A 20961-nucleotide genomic window follows, 5' to 3' on the forward strand; every position below is an offset into this window, starting at 1 on the left:
CATATTAAGCGACAGTACAATTTCTAAACAAAAAGTCATTGCTTTTTTCTTTTATAATTCTGTGATGAAATTCAAAGAAAATTATGTGTAATATATATGCATACAAGGTGGTATTGGCTGGAGGATGACAACCATCCTCTGAAAATGTAATGGAATTTTCACAAAAAATGAGAAATGGTATGAGCTATCATATTATTATAACAGAAATTGACAAGAGTCAGAAAAATGAAAGGTGACCAGGCCATGTCCTGGTTACATTTTTGCTAATTTTTATTACCCTAAATCTTGAAATTAAAAGGAGATATTATAAGAGAAGCAAGACGCACAGATCTTTCTGTTTGGAGCTGCAGAGGAAATGCTGGTGAAAGGATTTGAGAATCATTTTTCTATCAAATAATGATGTGAAAAAAAAAAAAGGGAACAAGGGGACCTCAGACAATAAAGTTTCTTAGTAATGTGTCATAATTTTGGAGTTGAATTGTTAAGGAAAGAAATACTATGAGAAAGAAAGTTAATCTTCTATCCTTATATATAGTAGGGGATTAAGAGAAAATGACTTCCATTTCTTCTCAGTTATACTTAAGTGTTAAGCATCTTAGCAAAAGAAACTTTTTTTTATTGCAAACTGATCTTTAGATCATCATCACAAGGAATTAGAAGGTATAAGTTGAAATACTGACATGTGGGAAATACTTTTAAATTGTAAATGAAAAAAAAGAAAAAATTGTAAATGAAATCAAAGACAATGTCTTAATTATGTATGTGTATTTAAAAAAAATTTTTTTTGAGATGTAGCAGCCAAATCAATGGATAAAAAGCTAATGTCTGTTGTTTTTTGTTTGTTTGTTTGCTTTTTTTTTTTTTTGAGGCAGTTGGGGTTAAGTTACTTGCCTAGGATCACACCACTAGATTTGAACTCAGGTCCTCCTGACTTGAGCCAGTGCTCCAGCCACTGTGCTATCTAACTGCCCCAAAAAGCCAATGTCAAAGTCAGAAGACCTGGATTCAACTCTTACCTTTAACACTAGTTGTATGACCCCAGGCAAGACAGTTAATTTATCAGAATTCCTCAAATGAGACCCTCTATTTCCCAATTTTGTATGTTTATTTCATAATCTTTATACTTGTTTTCTCTCCCATTAGATTTTGAGCTTCTTTGCAGCAGGGACTGTTTTTGCCTTTCTTTGTATCCTTGGTCCTTAGTGCTTGCTACATATTAGTTGTTGCTTAAATGTTTGACTTAGCTCTAAGACCATATTACAAAGAAGGTGCCAAGCTGCACTGGTGGCTTCAGTTGAGTTTTCCAGAGCAGTGAAATCATAAGTCTAGTTTCTAACTCCATTTAATGGCCAAATAAAATAAAAATGCATAATAATGAAAGGACTGGATAAGTATATGCACCAAAATGATATTTTCTAGCATTTAATAAGAGACATTATTTTAACCTAATTTTCAAAAGGACAGATTAATTGAATATGGAGTCTGAGGCCCTACTATTAACTAACAACATGACCATGGACCTTAGTTTTCTAACTTGTAAAATGAGAGGTTTGAATTATTTAGTTCAATTCAACAAGTATTTTATTAAGTTCCTCTACTGTGCCTAGAAGTCTGCTGGATACTTAAATTACAAAGACTCAGAGCTAGGCAATCTCCATGGCTGCTTCCAGTTTTTTTATTTATATATATATATATATATATATATATATATATATATATATATATATATATATATATATATATATATATATACATACATACATATATATATACATACATACATACATATATATATACATATTAAACAACACATAATTGTGAGTTCTATATAACATAAAATGAGAGTTTATATGTAAATATATTTTTAAAAAAACAGAAAAGCAAATGTTCAATAAAGGGCTGAAAGTATTTTTTCCTGAATTTTCAAGATTAGTTTTTGTTTTTTAAAGACAAAGATATATACTATTATATCTACTCTTTTTCTAAATTCTTGCTGAACTTTTCTTCTTTACTCAGAATAATTTTCTAGAAATTTAATCAGTCTTGGCTGGTTAGCTTAAGAATTCTAAGCCCTTCTCTAGTGCATGTAGAAAGTATTTGCATACATATACATAGAAAACTGCAAGAAAGTTCAGCTTAGGACATGAATAAGTTTATTTCTAACTGAAGTTTACCATGAGGAGTGCACATGTGGAAAATATATATTCTATACATTGTGAAAAGTAGTCCTAGATCTACTAGGTTCAATTTAAGAGAAGATACTAGTGAAGAATTTTGACTGAAAACTTGGGAGAGGGTTATTAAATTATTGTTAAACATGCTTTAATTCCAGATTCTTAATAAGTAGAGGGAAAGTTAATGAAATATTTTTCAACTAATAAGATTTTTGGTAGAGTAATAAACTGAATTCTACAAGACTTAAAGTAATGGGATAAGGTGGTTCAAAACAATATTTGTGAGTAGAGACTAGGTATGAGATACTGATTCAGCAATTAAAGTTTTCTATATTGAAATTTTTAGTTATTCCTCCCTTTGATTAAAGCTAGTCTTAAAGAAGAAAATTTAATGGCAAGTTCATTCCTTTGTGTAACATCTATGGTGAATTTTGAATATGGAGAAGGTTGGGGACAGATAATAAAAGAAAGGAATAAAAGGAGAGACTTTTCTAGGAAGAATACTTTCAGCTGCTTCAAGTGGCACAAAGCAAACACTGACTCTAGCTAATGAAGAGTAAAAGGAGTGAACGATGCAACTTCTGTATGACACAATCAGTATTATATTTCAATCATCTATCAACAAACCCAAGAATTATATTTTGATAAATCATTCCAGTATTTTACTAGAACTTACTATTACAATGTTAGCATATTTAAAAATACATAGAAAACTAAACTTCTGAAGTTCATCTGAGTTTTTAACAACAGTTTGCTGGGCCAAAAAAAAAAAAAAAAAAAAAAAAAAGGAAATTTTAAAAAGCATGGTGACAAAGACAAGGTCTCTAATAATGAAATAGAAAACTTATTATAGTCTATTTTGTTCCTATTGGTTAGAAAATAAGGATATTGGTCAATCCTAGACTCTCAAATCAAATTAATTCTGGCATACATTTAATTTCTCAATGGATTTTCAAAGATAATTTCTAAATAGGAAAAAAAAAAAAAAAACCAGTATCAAGTCTCACTAATATTCCCTGCTAAAGAAATCCGTCATTGTTACAGGAAATGTATTTAAATAATCTCAAGAATAACATTTTATGACACAATTTATTCCATGTCTTAAGTGAGTATTTATAAGATATTCATAAGACCATTATAAGATATTCATACACATAAGGATGTATATGAAATAAAAATTTCAAGACCTGGATACAGATTTCTGTTAAGGGAAAAGAAAGCAATATGAGCTCCACATGAAAAATGAATTTCCATCAATTTTCAGTTTTAAATGTGTTTCATATGGTCTATATTTCTCCTTAAAACAGGATTTGTTTTTAATCTGCTACTGATCTACCCCTCAATTCTCTTCCTATTCCTCCCTTTCCTTGTGTGTCTGTCCCTCCTTTCTCCCATTTTAAATAAGCAATTGACAATAAAATATTCAGGTAAAGGTTTGTTAAAAGTACTAAAATAAAAACTTGTAGAAAGTTTCTCTCCTGAAATAAGCCAAAAACCAATGTTATCACTGCCATTGCATCATTAAAAGTTTCCCATTGCCAAAGATTCAGAGAAGGTGAAGCTACCCCATGGTTGCACAGGTATTAAGTGTCAGAGATGAAATTTGAACTTTCATCGTCCTTTGTATTCATTATTTCAGGCTGCTTCCATCAGAATTATAAGGGAATTTTTCAGGGCAAAAATGATTTTAAGTCATATTTTAAGCTTATAAATATCCTACTTCTGATTGAGTTTCTTAAATGACAATTAATAGCTCTTGAATTTTAAAGCCAGAAAAGATTTAGATTCCTTATTTGAAATGAAGAAATGGAAGCACAGAGAGGTAATCTGACTCACCAGAAGTTAGACAGCTAATAAGACAGGCTTCTCTCTTTATATAGTATAATTACATGAAATCCAAAATGTTTATATTACTTCTCTTGGATTTTATCCATTATTTTCCTTTGTATTTTGTGTTGGCTGATAAGTATATATATATATATTTTTTTGTTTCTATATTCAGTAACGTATCATACATAAGAAATTTTTTATTTTGTTTTTCTGGATTATTGTAGAATTCCAAAATAGTTTGTAAAAAGAGGTCTTTACTTGGTGGTGGTAACTTTTCTTTGTATTTTAGTATATTTTGTATATTTTTAAAAATATGAAGAAATAGGATTACACAAAACTAGCATCCTATTGCTATGATTGTCTAGTAATACAATTGGCCTTAACTATTTAGCTCCTATTTGGACCAAATCTTGCAGCATTTCTACTATATGCTCTCTAAACAATAGAAACCCTGAGAAAGTTCATTGTTTCTCCATTTAGAAAATAAGCAAAATATGAGGATTTTAAAAATAAATTAAGATACCAATAAATTCAAGTGATATACTCAAATGGCATTTTGTATATGTGCTAACTTCTAATTAAAATATCCGGTACTTGATTTTGCATATTTTTAAATAAATAAAAAGTGACCCCATCTAAAGCTCTCTGTACAAGTCTTAGGAAAAATCTCAAACAAAAAGTTCTAATTTCACTTTGGTAAACAAAAATTTTTTTCAGTTCATTTAGAAACATGATCACATTAATTTCACTTGATATAATCTCAAACATGGAAAAACAAAAATATATATACAGATATCCACACTATCTGTTAACTGATTATTAATTCTAATAATAAAATTATATTAAAATGAATGGAATTAACTAATAAAAATAATAAAATCAATGATTATCTAGTGATTTGTGTATCATCTACATAATCCTTTGCCTGTCACATAATTTTACACTCGCAGTTGGTCTATTGTACACATATGGGGCATCATCCTTGTATATACCATACACATTTTTTGGGACATCAAATTATTTCCCTTCTTAAAAATATTTTACCCTATAACTAGTGCATTTAATTTTTAAATTTTGAACTGAGATAAGCCATGGAAACACATTCTTTTCTCATAATGTTTCTTGACACCAAACTCTTCGTATTAATATCTTATCTATTAAAGATTTTCCATTACATAAAATCCCTTTATTTAAAATTTCTCACCAACTAGTAAAGTTCTAAAGAGGTCAATACTAGATGCTATCTGGATTAGACAAGTTATCTGAGGATGAAAAAGTTTAATTAAAAGAAAACTAAACTGGAATATAAAAAGAGAAGGCATCAATTAAACTTTAAAAATAAATAAACAATCACACATATATGCCTAATTAAATGAAGTAGGAAAAACTATGCCTTGTGGAATATTTTGGAAAATTATTGTTTCAAAGAGATGTGAGTTCAAACCACTACATGAAAAATGTGAAGATGAGTTTATAAAACATTGTGCTTATCAATCTCTTATTTTTAAAATAAAACCAATTCTTTTCTGTTAGTTTTGAACAACAAAGGCTTTGACTTTCAGCATTTAACCAGAATAAACAGGAATTAAGTCCATCAACCTAAACCAACTAGTTTTCATAACCATCAATTGGAAATATATGTATTTTTAAATGATGGCATCTCAATGTTTGCTTTTAAAAATGGTGTACAGTTTTCCAATTAACACATAAATCACAACAAAATAAGACAATTTCAACTTGGGACATTATTGCTAAATTCTACTAACTTCAGGAACACAATTTTGTTTAGTTCATAAAATTTCAGAAATAATAAAACCTAAACAATATAAAATCATGCAGATAAAGAATTATGATGTTCCAAATGTATTTCAAAGGATCTGAATGTTAAAACTGAAGACAGTTTTGGTTTATTAAATTTTATTTCACTTGTTTAACAACTAATAAATCAATAGGACAAAAATTTACTTCTTGTCCCTCTACTTTCTCCCTGGCCTTTATTATTTTAAGATAAAGATCATCTGAGGAATAGCTCGGAGATCTGTGCAATGAGTTTTTATTGAAAAAGGGTCATGAAGCACATGTAGCAATTTCTATACTGTTTTTTTTTTTGGTTTATCATACATCCTTCTATTTAACTATGAATGACTTGGAACATCCAGCAGCAGTGCAATAAACAGACTTGAATTCTTTAATTCAGTAGGAGCTCCAGAAAAAAAATCAGTTGCTTAAATACTCCCATTTTTAAAAGAAGGCCTAAACAGCTTATATAAAAGGACATCTTTCTCCAATATTCTATAATAAGCTTTTCAGAATAAGTACCTTATCTTGTTCTGTTTAGAATGATAAATATAATCAAAATAAATAAGTCATTTCTTCAATTTTTATCTTAGTTTTCTCAGAAGTAAAATCTGGACTATACAATGGTTTACAGACTATTAAACAATAGAACACAACATGAACACTAAATCTAATCCCTTGTATTTTTTCTCAATTTGGGTGCAGAATAAGAAAGAGTGTTAATACCATTTAGTTCACTGGGACTAGGTAAAGAATTTTTTAAATGATGAAGACAAGACTGTACCTTTGTAAAATATAGTACACATACAATAAGTTTTATAATTTACCAATGATTTTCTGAATTAAAAACATTGCATCATCATAAAATTCAAAGATTTGGTTAAAGTGACAAAAATAAATCAAGTTTTGGTGATCAATGGTAGCAGCTGTAAGCAGTAATCACTTAGAATGCTGAGTGTTATATTCTGTCTCTCCAGCTGAAATCTGGCTGAGCCGTTTGCTGGATCCCCACAACTTTCGAGACAGCTGACCTGTACGCATCTGTTAAAAAATAATTCAGAGAATGCATGAAAGGTTGTTTTAAAAAGTATAAATTAAATTAATATGTCAGGTGATGATTCTGGAAAATTTGCAAACAACAAATACTTATGTTTTTAGTATAGTTAATTCTCATAACTTTTGTTTGACATCAATAAAAATATGACTACATTTACTTTCACAAGTAGTTAAAAGGTATGCTAATAAAATAAATTGAATAGTCTTACTTTGTAAAAATTATTAAATTCTTACATTTGATAATTTCTTGACAACTCTATCAAGAAATCACTCATGAATCAATAATGAATTTTTTCTTATCACATTTACTTTGGTGACCAGTCCTTTCTGCCCTCATGTCTAAATTTTCCACATTTTTTTTTTTTTTGGCCGACCTTTTATCTGGAATAACATTTAAAAATCATATCCATAGTATCATCCATAGTACAAAGATGATAAAATGCTGATTTTATTTTAAAAAATCAATAGCATCTATATATGAGCATTTTTCCTAAATAAAAATTTTAGGGAAATACAATTTAACATTAGGAAATAAATTTTTAAAAATAGTTACAAATCTCCTTTAGGAGTGCTTAGATTGAACAAATAAAGAAGAATAAGATAGAAAATTTTAATTATATCTATTTCTAATAGCATGGGAGAAGATTCTGAAAATCTTCATAAGATTCACATAAATTAATGTGAGTGAGGTAAGCAGAAACAGAAACAACACTGTTTTATATAATAATGTGATTTTTTTTAACCTAATATCTACAACACTGAAAGGGAATGCAACTTTGAAAGATTCAAGAACTCCAAGTAAAATAACTAATCACAATTCTAAAATACTGATAATGAATTGTGATTCTCACTCTATAGAATAAGATAGATTTTTCAAAAATGGCCAATATCTGTAAGCTTTATTGTATATGTTAAAGGAGATTGGCTTTTAGGGTGATGAGAGGAGATGGATTTATGGAGTAGAGTGAGATAGTAATGCCAAAAGGAAAAAGAAAAAGCATCCATGAAATCTTTTTTTTTTTAATATTCGCAAGGAAAAAGTTCAGAAAGGGAAAACAAGACAAGCAGTATAATACTGATGCTACCATATTAAATTTATTATAAACTTAAACAAAAACCCTGTTGAAGATCATAGAGATTTGTGGCTTCATATGCATCTCTCTCTTTTTTTCTTCTTTATATATGGAAATATTTGTTTTTGTTAAGTTTGTAATTAAAAGGAAAATTAAAAATACAAGGATTCAAATAGCCAATATGAAAGACATCAGAAATTAGAGTTAGTTACTTCTAAGGATTCCTGTTATTAAATCAAATTACAAAGATAAGGCACCTGAATCATCTCCAATCCATTTAAAGCAGCTAGGTGGCATAGCAGATGCAGGGCTGGACTTTCAAAAGTCGGGAAAATTTGAGTTCCAATCCATTCTCAGGTACTCACTATCTGTATGATCCTGAGCAATTTACTTAACTTCTTTTCACTCAGTTTCTTTAATTGTAAAATGGAGATAATAGCACCTATTTCCTAGGGTTGTCATAAGAATCAAACGAAATAATATTTTTCTAAAGCACAATGCCTGACACATAAACAGGTATGATATGAATGTTTATTTCCTTGCCAATTATACTGAGCAATGTGATTGTAAATAGTGAGCACAAAAAGGCCAAGGGGCATGAAACCATCAGCTTTTGTTCCTGTGGTGGAGTTTATCTACTTACCAAGTGGAGAGAAGGAGTACTGCTGCTGATGTTAGCAGAGGAAGAAAATTGGGGCTGGGGAAGGAGGGGGCAACGAATATCAAAACCTGATTTTTTTTTAAAAGTCGAATATATGTCCTGTAATATTGTTCCCCAAAACATGCTACTCTTAGCATGACATTATGCAAAGTAGAGTTAAATCCTGTTTTTATAAAATGAGATCATATTTATATCTAGACATTAAAGTTATATTTAGAATTCATCTTGAGTATTTTAACTTACAAAATAGCTTGTTTTCATAATAATAGGAGATCCACAGAAATAAATAACTATAATTTCATAAGTCTTAACTACCCTAAATCATATTTATGGGCTTCCTGTATTAAATTTTAAATTAAGTGAAATTTCTAGGTGTTACAAATTAACAAATTCTTTCTTATCTTGAGACTTTTACTTAATATATAACAAAATCTACACCACATTTAGATCTTAAATAAATAGGCATATTTTAGCTATATATTTTAAGTCAGCAGTATATGGCCCAAATGAAGTTTTACTTTTCCAAATAACCTTTCGAATCTCTAGACTCTTTGTTGATGCTGTATAATTCTTTTTTTTTTTTTTTTAATAGCTTTTTATATACAAAACATGCATGGGTAATTTTTCAACATTGATGCTTGCAAAAACTTCTGTTTCAACTTTTCCCCTCTTTCCCTCCACTCCCTTCCCTAGATGGTAGGTAGTCCCACATGTTAAAGTATATGTTAAAAACTATATATACACACACACATAACTATATATATATATATATATATATATATATATATATATATATATATATATATATATAGTTATCTTGTTTCACAAGAAAGATTGGATTTAGAAAGAAGGTAAAAATAACCTGAGAAGAAAAAACAAAAAGATGCTGCATAATTCTTAGTACATTTTGTTGAAGATGGCAGTGTAAAATATATATATTTTTAATGGATGTGCAGAATTACTAAAAGACAGATATATACCAGTGGGATATACCTTCTTGACAGCGTGAAATACACACACATAAATCCTATGCTCAAGTGTTAAAAAGTTAGGAAAATAAATACAAAACAAAGTTAATCTTATTTCCTGGATGTCAGTACCTATCAATAACAACAATTACCAGGGACAGATAGATGGTGCGATAAAGCACCAGCCCTGAAATCAGAAGGAACGGAGTTCAAATCTAATCTCAGACACATAAAACTTCCTAAATTCCTGGCCCTGGGCAAGTCACTTAACCCCAATTGCCTCAGCAAATAAATGAATGAATAACAATAACATAGATAATGTATAATATCTTAAACACATATCTATTTCAAAAATGGAACACAAATCTAATATTTATGTTCATATAGAAAAATAAAATCAACCTGTTAACTAAGATCTATATACACACAATTAGTATCGATATTAGATGAATCCTAGCAACTGGAGTCTTTAGAGAGGTTTTTTGGTTGCAAAATAAATGAGAGGGTATCATACTATCAGGATCTCTCAATGAGGATAACCCATGGCACTGAAGTTAAAAATATGCTTTTTTGTTTCTATTTATATTGAAACTCAAACTCTTGAGTATAATTGCTATAACTCTTTCCCAGAAGCAAGTAGTTATTTGATAACAATTTTGATATTTGATTCAGGAAATGATGAATTCTTGCAAATTTACTTCACCACAGAGAATTAAATTATCAGCAGAGGTAACATGGAGATATTCTTTATGAAATGAAGGGGGAAATGATGCTTTTAAAGAAAGACAACTGACATATTGCAGATGTGTAAAAATAAAAATTAAAGAATTCCTACTTTGCAGATCTAAGTCTAGTTGTGACAAGAGAAAAGAAAGCATTACAATTTAATTTAGCTGGAATTGAGGAAAAACAAGAGGATCTTTAATAGTCTAAGACAGAAAATTCTTGCTGGTAAACATTACCTCAGCTGGCTTGCCAACACCAACGATAATCAGTTTGCCATCTTCTAGTCCCACAAAGATGTGGCTATGTTCTTTGGTAACAGAAACACAGTAGATAGGCAGTCTCATGGCTAATGGGGAGACACTCAGATTTAAGCTAGAAGAGAAATGAATTTTAAAATACACATAAAATAATAGTTTCAAACTGCACAAAGACTTTTGCATATAATGATGGAGGTAGAAGGAATTTTATAGGAATGAAGAATCAAAAATTCTACAATAAGGAAATTCACCCTTTGAGAGTCCCCAAAGTGTCATGTGCTAAAGATAAAACATTCTACTTAAAGATATTGCTTCTTTATTCCAATGGTGCCACTTTTTTTTGATAATCACAAGTAGCATTGGGAGAAAAATATTTTAATGGTGCTAGAACTCATTCCTCACCTAGCTCTTGGCCTGTTCTACTCTTATGTGTTACTCTGACAAATCCTTTCAAGTCCTAAGCACAAAACATGATTAGCTTTCAACATTCCTGTCACACATGCCAAAGGAGATATCTGAGGTAATTATTGAAATTACTGAAAGATAACCAACCTGCATTTTAATCATACAACATACTTCTTAAGTGATGAGCTGATGATTCTAGGTTTTTTTTTTACCTGTGGAGATCTCGTATAGACAGGAACCCTTGCAAGCTGCCCGCTATGATGTGCTCTCCAGCTACACACATATCTGTTATTTGTTCTGTAAGGGTCTCAGATCCTAGATACTTTCCATTCACAGAAAAGAGATGTAAAGCATTTTTATCCTGTGGAGAATATATGTGAGATTTTAGAATATGTAATAAAGAATAAACTTCCTTTTTCTGGTTATTTCATATTTAAATCTATGGCTATGACAAGGAATGACTTCTGAGCCTCAGAAAATTTTAAATAAAAAATATGGTAAAAAATTCAGGAGTTTAAGGACAATAACACTAGTAGTTTATTAATATAGAGCTTTATAGTTTGCCAAACATTTATGTGCACAATATTTTCTTTCAATTACCCAAGGAAGTAGGAATCATAGTATCTTTTCCTTTTTTACAAATAAAGATTCAATAATAATTACTTAACAGAGAATGTTTTAAAAGACATTAAAATAATATCTCCAGATAAAGGCTTATATTACTAAAAAATGTCATTTGCAATATTCTCCATAAAATGAGAATCTAATTTTCAAAATTACTGTATGGAAGACTGAGGAGAAACACTGCATACAACTTCACTTTAGATTTAATTGTTCCAGTGTAATAAAAATTATTCTTTTTCATATGTGTTTTAATAAAGTATAACACAGATCACTAACATATAGCACTGTCATAATGTTTTCCTGCTGTAGACATAAACAGGTAAAGGAATCTGAAACAAAGTCCTGAAATAAGGACCTTCCTGTTCTCCTCAAAATCAATACAATGTGAGACTAAACAAATAGCTATCATCCAGGGTTATTACATGAATAGAGTAAACATTATATACCTTGAGAGTAGTATTTTCTTCAATGCTGGAATGGACAACAATATGTCCTTCCCATGACAGGGCCAAATTGGGAATTGTCAATAGGAGAGAACTCTCACACGGCGGTCGCAAAGTCCTCATGTATTGGCCTTTCTGAATTGTATGTATAATCACAGTGCCATCCTGCAAAGTAGAGATAATAGAAGCTAGAAAAAGACCAGAAGGAAAAGGAAAAGGAAAGGACATTGTATAAAGAAGCAAGGGAAATAAATCTGGGGAGGGTGGACAGAAATAAAAATAGAAAACTAACAAAATCACATACTTTCTGGACCATTCCCTATTCTCAGATTCTATCCTGATCTTTCATTTCGTTCAATTCCATAAGCATTTTTGGAGGACCTACTATATTCTTGGTAATATGGCAGCCACTGGGAATACAAAGCCTAAAAGCAAACAGTTCCTACCCTCAAAGAACTTACACTTTATGACTCCTCCAAACTACTGTTCAGCAGATTTATAACTGCAGAAATTCAAACTTTTTCAAGTAGCAATAAATCACAACTGCTTTCAATTTTTTTCTATATTAATTTTTCTTTCAAGATTCCCATATAAATAGAATATAGTTCTTCCTACCTACTTGCTAAGAATCCCAAAAATAAAATTTCATTTTAGATTTTTTTTCCCCTGCCACTTAGAATAAAGATAATTCATCTTTTTTAAAAAAGACAAAATCTTACCCTTGCTCCTGACACTGCCAAGTCTAGTTCAGTGCTGATTCCAACACTAGATACTTCATCAGTATGTCCATAAAGAATCTGAAGTGGTTTGGGCCCTAAGCCCACAGGTATACCTCCCTATTAGCAAAACAACAGAGTAAAAGTAAGGTCATCTTCCAACAGGCTATTTTTGTAATAATGTAGTTCTTATTGAAATTAACTTTCAAATCATGAACAAATATTAGAGTTATAACTGAGGTTATTCATTACTATCTTAAAAGTTACATACATTGATTTAATTTTGTAAATATGGAATTCGCTTTTTCATAACATATTGGAAAGAGCATTTGATTGGGTGTTGTAGGACTGCAAACCTTGATTCTGCCTTAGGCAAGTGTACTTACCTGCTGTACTACTTGCCATACCATACATGTAGTATCTCTGGAACCAGAAATCAAATGTATTCCACAATAATCTGTGGATAAGCAGGTCACAATATCTGGAAGAAAAGAAAACTTTAATATAAAAGGAACTAAGTTAATCTAAGGTGACCAAATATTTAAATTTGGCTGATATCTTTCTCATAATTCCAGAACTAAAAGAAAAGATGCTAGTAACACCATATTGCACAGAGCCAGAAAGACCTGAATTCAAATTTAGCCTCATGTCCTTCCTAGCTATGGGACTTCAGGCAAGTTCTTCTGTCTGCCTCCATTTCCTCAATTGTAAAATAGCCATACTTATCTCCCAGAGTTGTTGTGAGGATCAAATGTGCTAATGTTTGTATATTTAGGATTGTGCCTGGCATGAACCTTTCCTTGTAATAAAGAAAAGAAGTATAACTAATTTACAGAATAAACATTTCTGACATTGTATATAACAATTGCTCCCTGCAGCTCCCCATCTGTCCACCAAGAGGAGGGAAGTATGTTTCACATCTTCTGTTAGACTAAGACTGCTCACTGCAAGTATAAAAGATGTTTTTTTTTCAGAGATTAAAGTTAATCCTTACCCATATGCCTGATGTGCTGTGCAATCATTTTGCCTCTGGTGAGTGATGTTACTCGAATGCTATTGTCCCAGTGTCCCGCGCTGAATAATAACTTTGCATCATGTGATACTACAAATAGCTTAGAAGTAATAGCTAGTCCTGGAGCAAAAGGACTGTTTATGCCACGCTGAGTTCTATAAACACATTAACAAAAAAAGGATATTTCTGAAAAATTGGATAAACCGAAAGAAAGATTTTTTTTTTTGCTTTTTTTCTGAAATTCATGTTATTTCATATTTTTTAAATACAACTCATCTGTCACTGCATGACCAAAAAAAAAAATTTTTTTAAAGGCAATGTATTCATTTTATCACAGTGATATCTTTTGTGATAAGAAATTATTGGTAGGTGGGCAATAAACAAAATTTTTGCTGCTAATATCAACGATGTTAGCAATAAGATCACTGAAATGAAAAGATTAAGCATGGTTTCCAAAACCAGAGGATTAAGCAACATTCTTAATTTAGAGAAAAAAGTGGATGAACAATTGGGCAAGAAGTTTAAAGTCTCAGAGTACATAGGAAATGAAGATCTGGGCAAAGCTGAGGAATCAAAATGAAGCAGTCAAGTAGAAACAAAGGCATATGTTGCTACCTAAGGGAATCAAGAAGATCATCTGTTATTAGGTAATCAGCTGAAGGGAAGGAATGTTACCGTCCACCTGTGACCATCAGTACTACTCTTTTACTTACTTAGGATTTGTCACAGTTTGATCTTTGATGAATGTAAAATAATTAGAAATGTTTCTGTCGTAAGGCAGCCATCCATGGGTTCCAATTACACAATTCATGCTTGCTGTTAACTGGAAAACAACATACAAATGATGAAGTTAGATGAATTAATTTTCCCTTTCCACTGATGATTTGGGGAATCTAACATTTTAAACTTTAGATAACTAAATGAGAAACATTTTTTAATTGTGTAAAAAATAAAAAAATTCTCATATGGTTCAACAAGAACTCTGTCTCCTTTACTTTCACTCAAGACTAGTTGTCAAATATGACTCTGGTTACTGTATTTAATAATATATCATTTTCCCTTAACTTCTCAAAAATTATTAATATACAATTGTATCTATAATAGATAATCTGAGGGCTAGTGCCATCATTCTTAGATATATTATTTATTACATAAGTTAGAACCAGAAATTAACTGATAAATAAAATACTCTGCTATGACTTTACTTAGTGCACCATTTGTAAGTCAAAACAAATACATCTGATTTACTTATGCTCTTTATGTATATCCAACTTTACTTTTTCTTTTAACTTGATGACATGGCAAAAGATGAGTTTATTATAGTTTAGGGGCTTTATTACTTTTTTTTTTTTTGCCTTTCACTAGTCTCATGAGAACAACAGGATCTGAAAAAGATAAAAACCAACTTACCAGTATCTCTGGACTACCCTGTGTCATAAAAGAACGAGGCTGATTTCTGGGAACAATAGCTTTTACTAGTGGAACACCATCACTGATACCCTAATAGGGAAATAGAAAAATATTAGAATTTAAATCAGAAAGATTCCCAATCAAGTAGAGAGAGAGAAAGATCAATGGACTTGGGGTTAGAAGTTCCAGATTCAACTTCTGGTTCTGCCATTAATCAACTATTTCTTTGGGTAAAGTCTCACATCTCTGTTCCACTTTCCTCCTCTCTCAAAAGGAAATACTGCTATTATTCAACTTACCTTGTAAAATTATTGTGAGGAAAGTATTTTGAAAATTTATCACCTCTCTCTTTTAGAATTCAAAGTGTCCATCAAAGCCTATTTTTGAAATCCATCTTAATCACCCAAGCTGCTGATTCTCCCCATTTTTCTGTCATTACCATTATTTATTTCCTTTTTTTGGGGGGGGGTAATATATACATATACTATTTCCCCTGAAAATATTTAAGATCCTCATGGACAGAAGCCTCTCTTTTTGCCTTTGTATCTCTGATGCCTGGCCAATCTTGTGGAAAAGGGATTAGTTATACTGCTTGGATACCACAGAACAAAAATAGGACCAACATATTAATACAACAGAGAATTACATTTTAGCTAATAATTAGAGATGTCCTTAAGAAAAAATGCACAATTAAGAATGATAATTATGAATGTGAATGGGATAAATTTAATTACAAAATGAAGGAAGATAGCTGGATGAATTAGAAGGCAAAATTCAGCAACAACAAAAAAGAAAAAACAGATTCATAAATTAAGAATGCAAATAAATTCTAGAAAAGAACTATAGTTACCCAAAACTAAATGGGCAAAAAAACATCATTAAAAAATTAGGGAGAGCAGGAACAAAAAGAAAAAAAATTGCTTTTTAGATCTACGAATAGAGAAAGAAATGTAACAAATAAAATCGCACAAGAAAAAAATGGACAATTTTGACTAGGCATTATTAAAAAAGTTTTGCACAGATAAACTAATATATTAAAAAGTAAAGGGAAACTATTAACTGAGGAAGGGGGGGGGATTTTTGAAGCACGTTTAATTTAGGAAAGTTTTATATCCATGAAGTAATTCAAATTTATAAGACAAAGAGTTGTTCTTCAAAGGATAAATGGTCAAATGATATGAATAGGCAGGTTTTTTTAGTAGTTGTGCAAAATAAATTTCTGTATTAATTATGTTTCACCACACTTCTCCCCCAATCAAATATATATTTGGAAGGAAGGAAGGAAAGAAGGAAGGTAGGAAGAAAGGAAGGAAGGGACAAGAAGAAGGGGAGGAAGGGAAGAGAGAGGAGGAAAGGGAGAGAAGAAGGATGGGAAGAAAAAATGGAGGAAAGAAGGGAAAAAGGGAGGAAGAAAGGAAAAAAAGAAGAAAGGAAGAAATGGAGGAAGAAAGAAAGAGAGGAAGTAAGGGAAAGAGAAGGAATAAAGGAGGGAAAGAAGGAGGGAGGAAAGCAGGGAAAGAGGGAGAGAGGGAGGAAGAAAATGAAGAATGCAGGAGGGAAGGAAATATATACTTCAATCTAAACTCTGAGTCCATTAGTTCTCTAGCTAGCAGTGGATAGCATATTTTATCATGAGTCCTTTGGAATTATGGCTGTCAACAAATTGTTACAAATCTTTCAAAGTTGATTATCTCTACATTATTGCAGTTATTATGTAAACTGTTCACTTCATTTTTTATTATTTCATACAAATCTTCCCAGTTTTTTTTTTTCTGAAACTATGCCCTTCATCATTTCTTACATCACAAGAATATTCCTTCATTATTCATATACTATAACTTGTTCAGCCATGTCCCCAGTTGATGGACACTGTCCTGGGTTCAACTTACCTGACATTACAAAAAAAAAAAAAACCCTGCTAAGAATACTTTGGTACATATATGGGGTCCTTTTCTTCTTTCTTTGATCTTTTTGGGCTTAGATTTGGTAGTGATATTGCTGGATAAAAGGGTCATAGATTTGATAGGTAATTTTTTCAGAATAGGTAGTTTTCAAAGGAAGTAAGTAAGCCTATTTTTTAAAAAGTAAAAAAATGCTCTTTAAAGCAACTTTGAAGTACTTTTAAGTTCACCCTTTATACTGGTAAAAATGACAAAATTTAAAAAATGAAAATATTAGAGTAGCTACAAGAAAACAGGTGTTTTTTTTCTCAATAGTATTTTATTTTCCCAAATACCTGTAAAGACAGTTTTCAACATTCATTCTTGTTACATTCTGTGTTCTCAATTTTTCTTCCCCCTTGCCTTTACCTCTGCCCTACCCAAGAAAGCAAGCAAACCAATATAGAAGAAAACAGGTATATTAATAGACTATTGGTGGAATTGTGAATTATTCCAGCCATACAAGAAAGCAATGTGGAACTATGCCCAGAGAGTTATCAAATCTTTCATACTTTTTAGTCCAGATCTATTACCATTAGGCCTATGCTGTAGTCCAAGGAAATTTTTTTTAAAAGGAGGAAAAGGATCTTCATGTACAAAATATTTGTAACAAGTTTTTTCATTGTCATCAAAAATTGGAATCTTAGGGACTACTTCCCCATTAGGGAGTGGTCAATGATTAAACAAATTATGACATATACATGTCACAAAATAGTAATGTGTCATAATAATGATGACATTAACAATTATAGAGGAAAAGGAGAAGACCTTTATGAACTGATTCAGAGGAAAAGTGAGCAGAACTAAGAGAACAATTTGTACAATGACAGATTTACAGAGAAAAACAACTTTGAAAGACTTTAGAATACTGATAGATGCAATGATAAACTGCATACAAAAAAAAAATGAAGATGAATACACAATAATGAATACAACAAATGAATACAAAATCAATAAAGATGAAACATGCAACTCACCTCCTGCTAAAGAAGTGATAAACTTAAAATACATAAAGAGACATGCAATTTATACATTTTCAGATGTAGTGACTGAGGGAATTTGTTTTGCTAGAGTACACATGTATACCCTGAGGGTTTATTACACAGGATTTTTGTTTGTTTGTTTGTTTGTATTTTACTTGCTCAATGTGAAGATAGGCTAATGGGAGAGAGATTAATAAGAGAAAAGCAAAATGAAAAAAAAAATGAGAATTTCTATTGGAGGAAAGGAATTGATAGCTAGTGATTATAGTAATGTCAAAACAAAACAAAACCAAAAAAAAACAGAAATGAAAGAAAAGAACATCAATACAGCATTTAAGAATACATTTAAAAAAAAAAAGAAATTTGGAAAAAGATAGGCAGAACAATTTTAGTACAGTTGCATATATAATACTCCTTCCTGTTTTTATTTGTGATAATGAAATGTTTGTGTCTGTTGATGTTTGTTAAGCTTATAATGAAAAGAAAAATGGGGAGAGGGGAAATATAGTGACTTATAATCAGCATTAGTAGCAAGAACAGCCACACAGATGAAATCACAGATCAATAGAGTATTAAATTAAAATGATATCCCCTCTGTGTTTGTTCAACTCCTTTACTGACACCCTTACCTAGAACAATGACTTAAAATAATGTAGGATTGTATGTCATTGAGAGGGACTAAATTTAGTACCTTCTGCAAATTCCAGGGACACAATTTAGACCAAACTACTAATTTATAAGTTTACCCTTTTAAGAAAGAACATGTAAAGGGAAGGAACTCTGTATGATTGATTTAATCCTACAAGGTGTTAAACTCAGTGGAATTGATAAGACAATGGTTATCTAGTTTAGCATGTGAGTTCTCTAGTTCAGTGTGACTGATTTAATCCTACAAGGTGTTAACTCAGTGGAATTAATATAATGATTCTCTAGTTTACATGTACTTAGTACTTAGTATAGTTTTAGAAGTTGACACCTATTCTACAAAATTGGCACCTATCATGATGTACTCATAATAGAGTATGTAAGAGTCAATGACTGGAAGAGAAGATTCATTTCATCTGCATCAGCCTCCTGGTAGCTCTCCTGTCTCCTGCACTGAAACCAAGACCCATTCTGGAGGCCCTCTGGAATGGGTCTTGGTTTCAGTGCAGGAGGCAAGAGAGCCACCAGGACAGTCTCCATCTTGAAGTCTGTCTCCTCTCCCAGATCTCTTAGCTCTTATACACCCTTTACATGAACCCATGAGCAAGCATGTCTTTATTAAGCATTTACTCAGTGCCCTTGCACTGGGAATACAAAAAATAGTCAAAGATGTCAGGAAAAGAAAAGGATGAATGTTGGAAAGGATATAGGAAAGCTGAGGCACTGATAGAGTCGGGAGTCCGGAGTTGTTGTGGAGTTGCGAACTGATCCAACTGTTCTGGAGAGCAATTCGGAACAATGCTCAAAAAGTTATCAAATTGTGCATATCCTTTGACCCAGCAGTGTCGCTACTAGGTTTATATCCTAAAAAGATCTTAAAGAAGGGAAAGGGACCTGTATGTGCAAGAATGTTTGTGGCAGTCCTTTTTGTGGTGGCAAGAAACTGGAAACCGAGTGGATGCCCAGCAGTTGGAAAATGGCTGAATAAATTGTGGTGTATGAATATTATGGAATATTATTGTTCTGTAAGAAATGACCAGCAGGAGGATTTCAGAAAGGACTGGAGAGACTTACATGAACTGACGCAAACTGAAATGAGCAGAACCGGGAGATCATTAAACACAAGAAGAAGACTATCCATCAATCCTGATGGAAGTGGCTCTTTTCAAAATTGAGATGATTCAAACCAGTTCCATCATTCAGTGATGAAGAGAGCTATCTATACACCCAGAGAGCGGACCTTGGAAGCTGAGTATGGAACAACATAGCATTTTTATGCTTTCTGTTGAAGTTTGCTTGCATTTTGTTTTTCTTCTAAGGTTTTTTTTTTTTCTCTTTCTAGATCAAATGTTTCTTTTGCAGCAAGATAACTGTATAACTATATATATACATATATTGGATTTAACATATACTTTAAAATAGTTAACATGTAGTGGACCACTTGCCATCTAAGGGAAGGGATGCGGGGAAGAAGGGAAAAATTTGGAACAGAAAGTTTTACGAGGGTCAGTGTTGAAAAATTACCATGCATATGTTTTGTAAATAAAAAGCTTTAATTAAAAAAAAAGAATATATATAAATAGCCAATATATAAATAGAACCAACAGAACAGGTGGAAGGTAGCTTTGGAGAGGAAGGCTCTCACAACAGAAGTCAGGAACGCTACCTATAGATGTGGCATTTGAGTTGAGTTTTTAAAAGTAGCCCAGAATTTTAAGAGGTAAAGCCAAGGAAAGAGAGTTTTAGGCCTGATAGACAGCCAGGTCAACAACAGAGGACAGGAGACAGAGCATTGTCTATGAGGAATAACAAAGAGGCCAGATTATTGGGTTACAGGGTATGTTGAAGGAAAAAAAGAAAGAAAGGAACCAAGTTGTGAAAAGTGTTAAATGCCAAACAAAGGAATCTCTACTTGATGCTGGGAGATATTAGAAAGTCCCTGAAGATATAAAGCAATATAAAGTAATCTCAGGGAGAATGAGAAGCTCAGTTCAGACTGAGCTTAATATTAGATTTGTTCAAAGTAAAAAACAAGGAAAAGTATTTTCAAAAGCCAATTGCAAGTTATTGTAAACAACATATTTGTATAATTTCTTATCTTTATGAAGTGCTTTACATAATTCATTTGGTTTTCCCCACCCTGTTGAAGTAGATGTGGTAAATATCACTATTTCACAGTTTGGGAAACTGAAACTCAGAGAAGTTTAGACTAAGTCAAAGAAGTAGAAGAAACAATACAAG

General features: G+C 31.4%; 1 protein-coding gene across 1 annotated transcript in view; it reads right to left on the minus strand.

The window, feature by feature from the left end:
* Positions 1-4297: 4297 nt before the first annotated feature.
* The window catches only part of NBEAL1 (neurobeachin like 1), a 186418-nt gene continuing 169754 nt past the window's right edge, over positions 4298-20961 (minus strand). The window contains exons 48-56 of the mRNA XM_074299004.1: positions 15153-15242; positions 14456-14565; positions 13725-13897; positions 13117-13211; positions 12734-12850; positions 12018-12179; positions 11160-11308; positions 10522-10657; positions 4298-6842 (exon numbers count right to left, since the gene is read on the minus strand). Coding sequence (XP_074155105.1) covers positions 6741-6842; positions 10522-10657; positions 11160-11308; positions 12018-12179; positions 12734-12850; positions 13117-13211; positions 13725-13897; positions 14456-14565; positions 15153-15242 — 1134 coding nt within the window. The 3' untranslated portion in view covers positions 4298-6740. The remainder of the gene's footprint in view (positions 6843-10521; positions 10658-11159; positions 11309-12017; positions 12180-12733; positions 12851-13116; positions 13212-13724; positions 13898-14455; positions 14566-15152; positions 15243-20961) is intronic.

The sequence above is a fragment of the Sminthopsis crassicaudata genome, chromosome 3 (assembly GCF_048593235.1).
Source record: "Sminthopsis crassicaudata isolate SCR6 chromosome 3, ASM4859323v1, whole genome shotgun sequence".
Taxonomy (NCBI): Eukaryota; Metazoa; Chordata; class Mammalia; order Dasyuromorphia; family Dasyuridae; genus Sminthopsis; species Sminthopsis crassicaudata.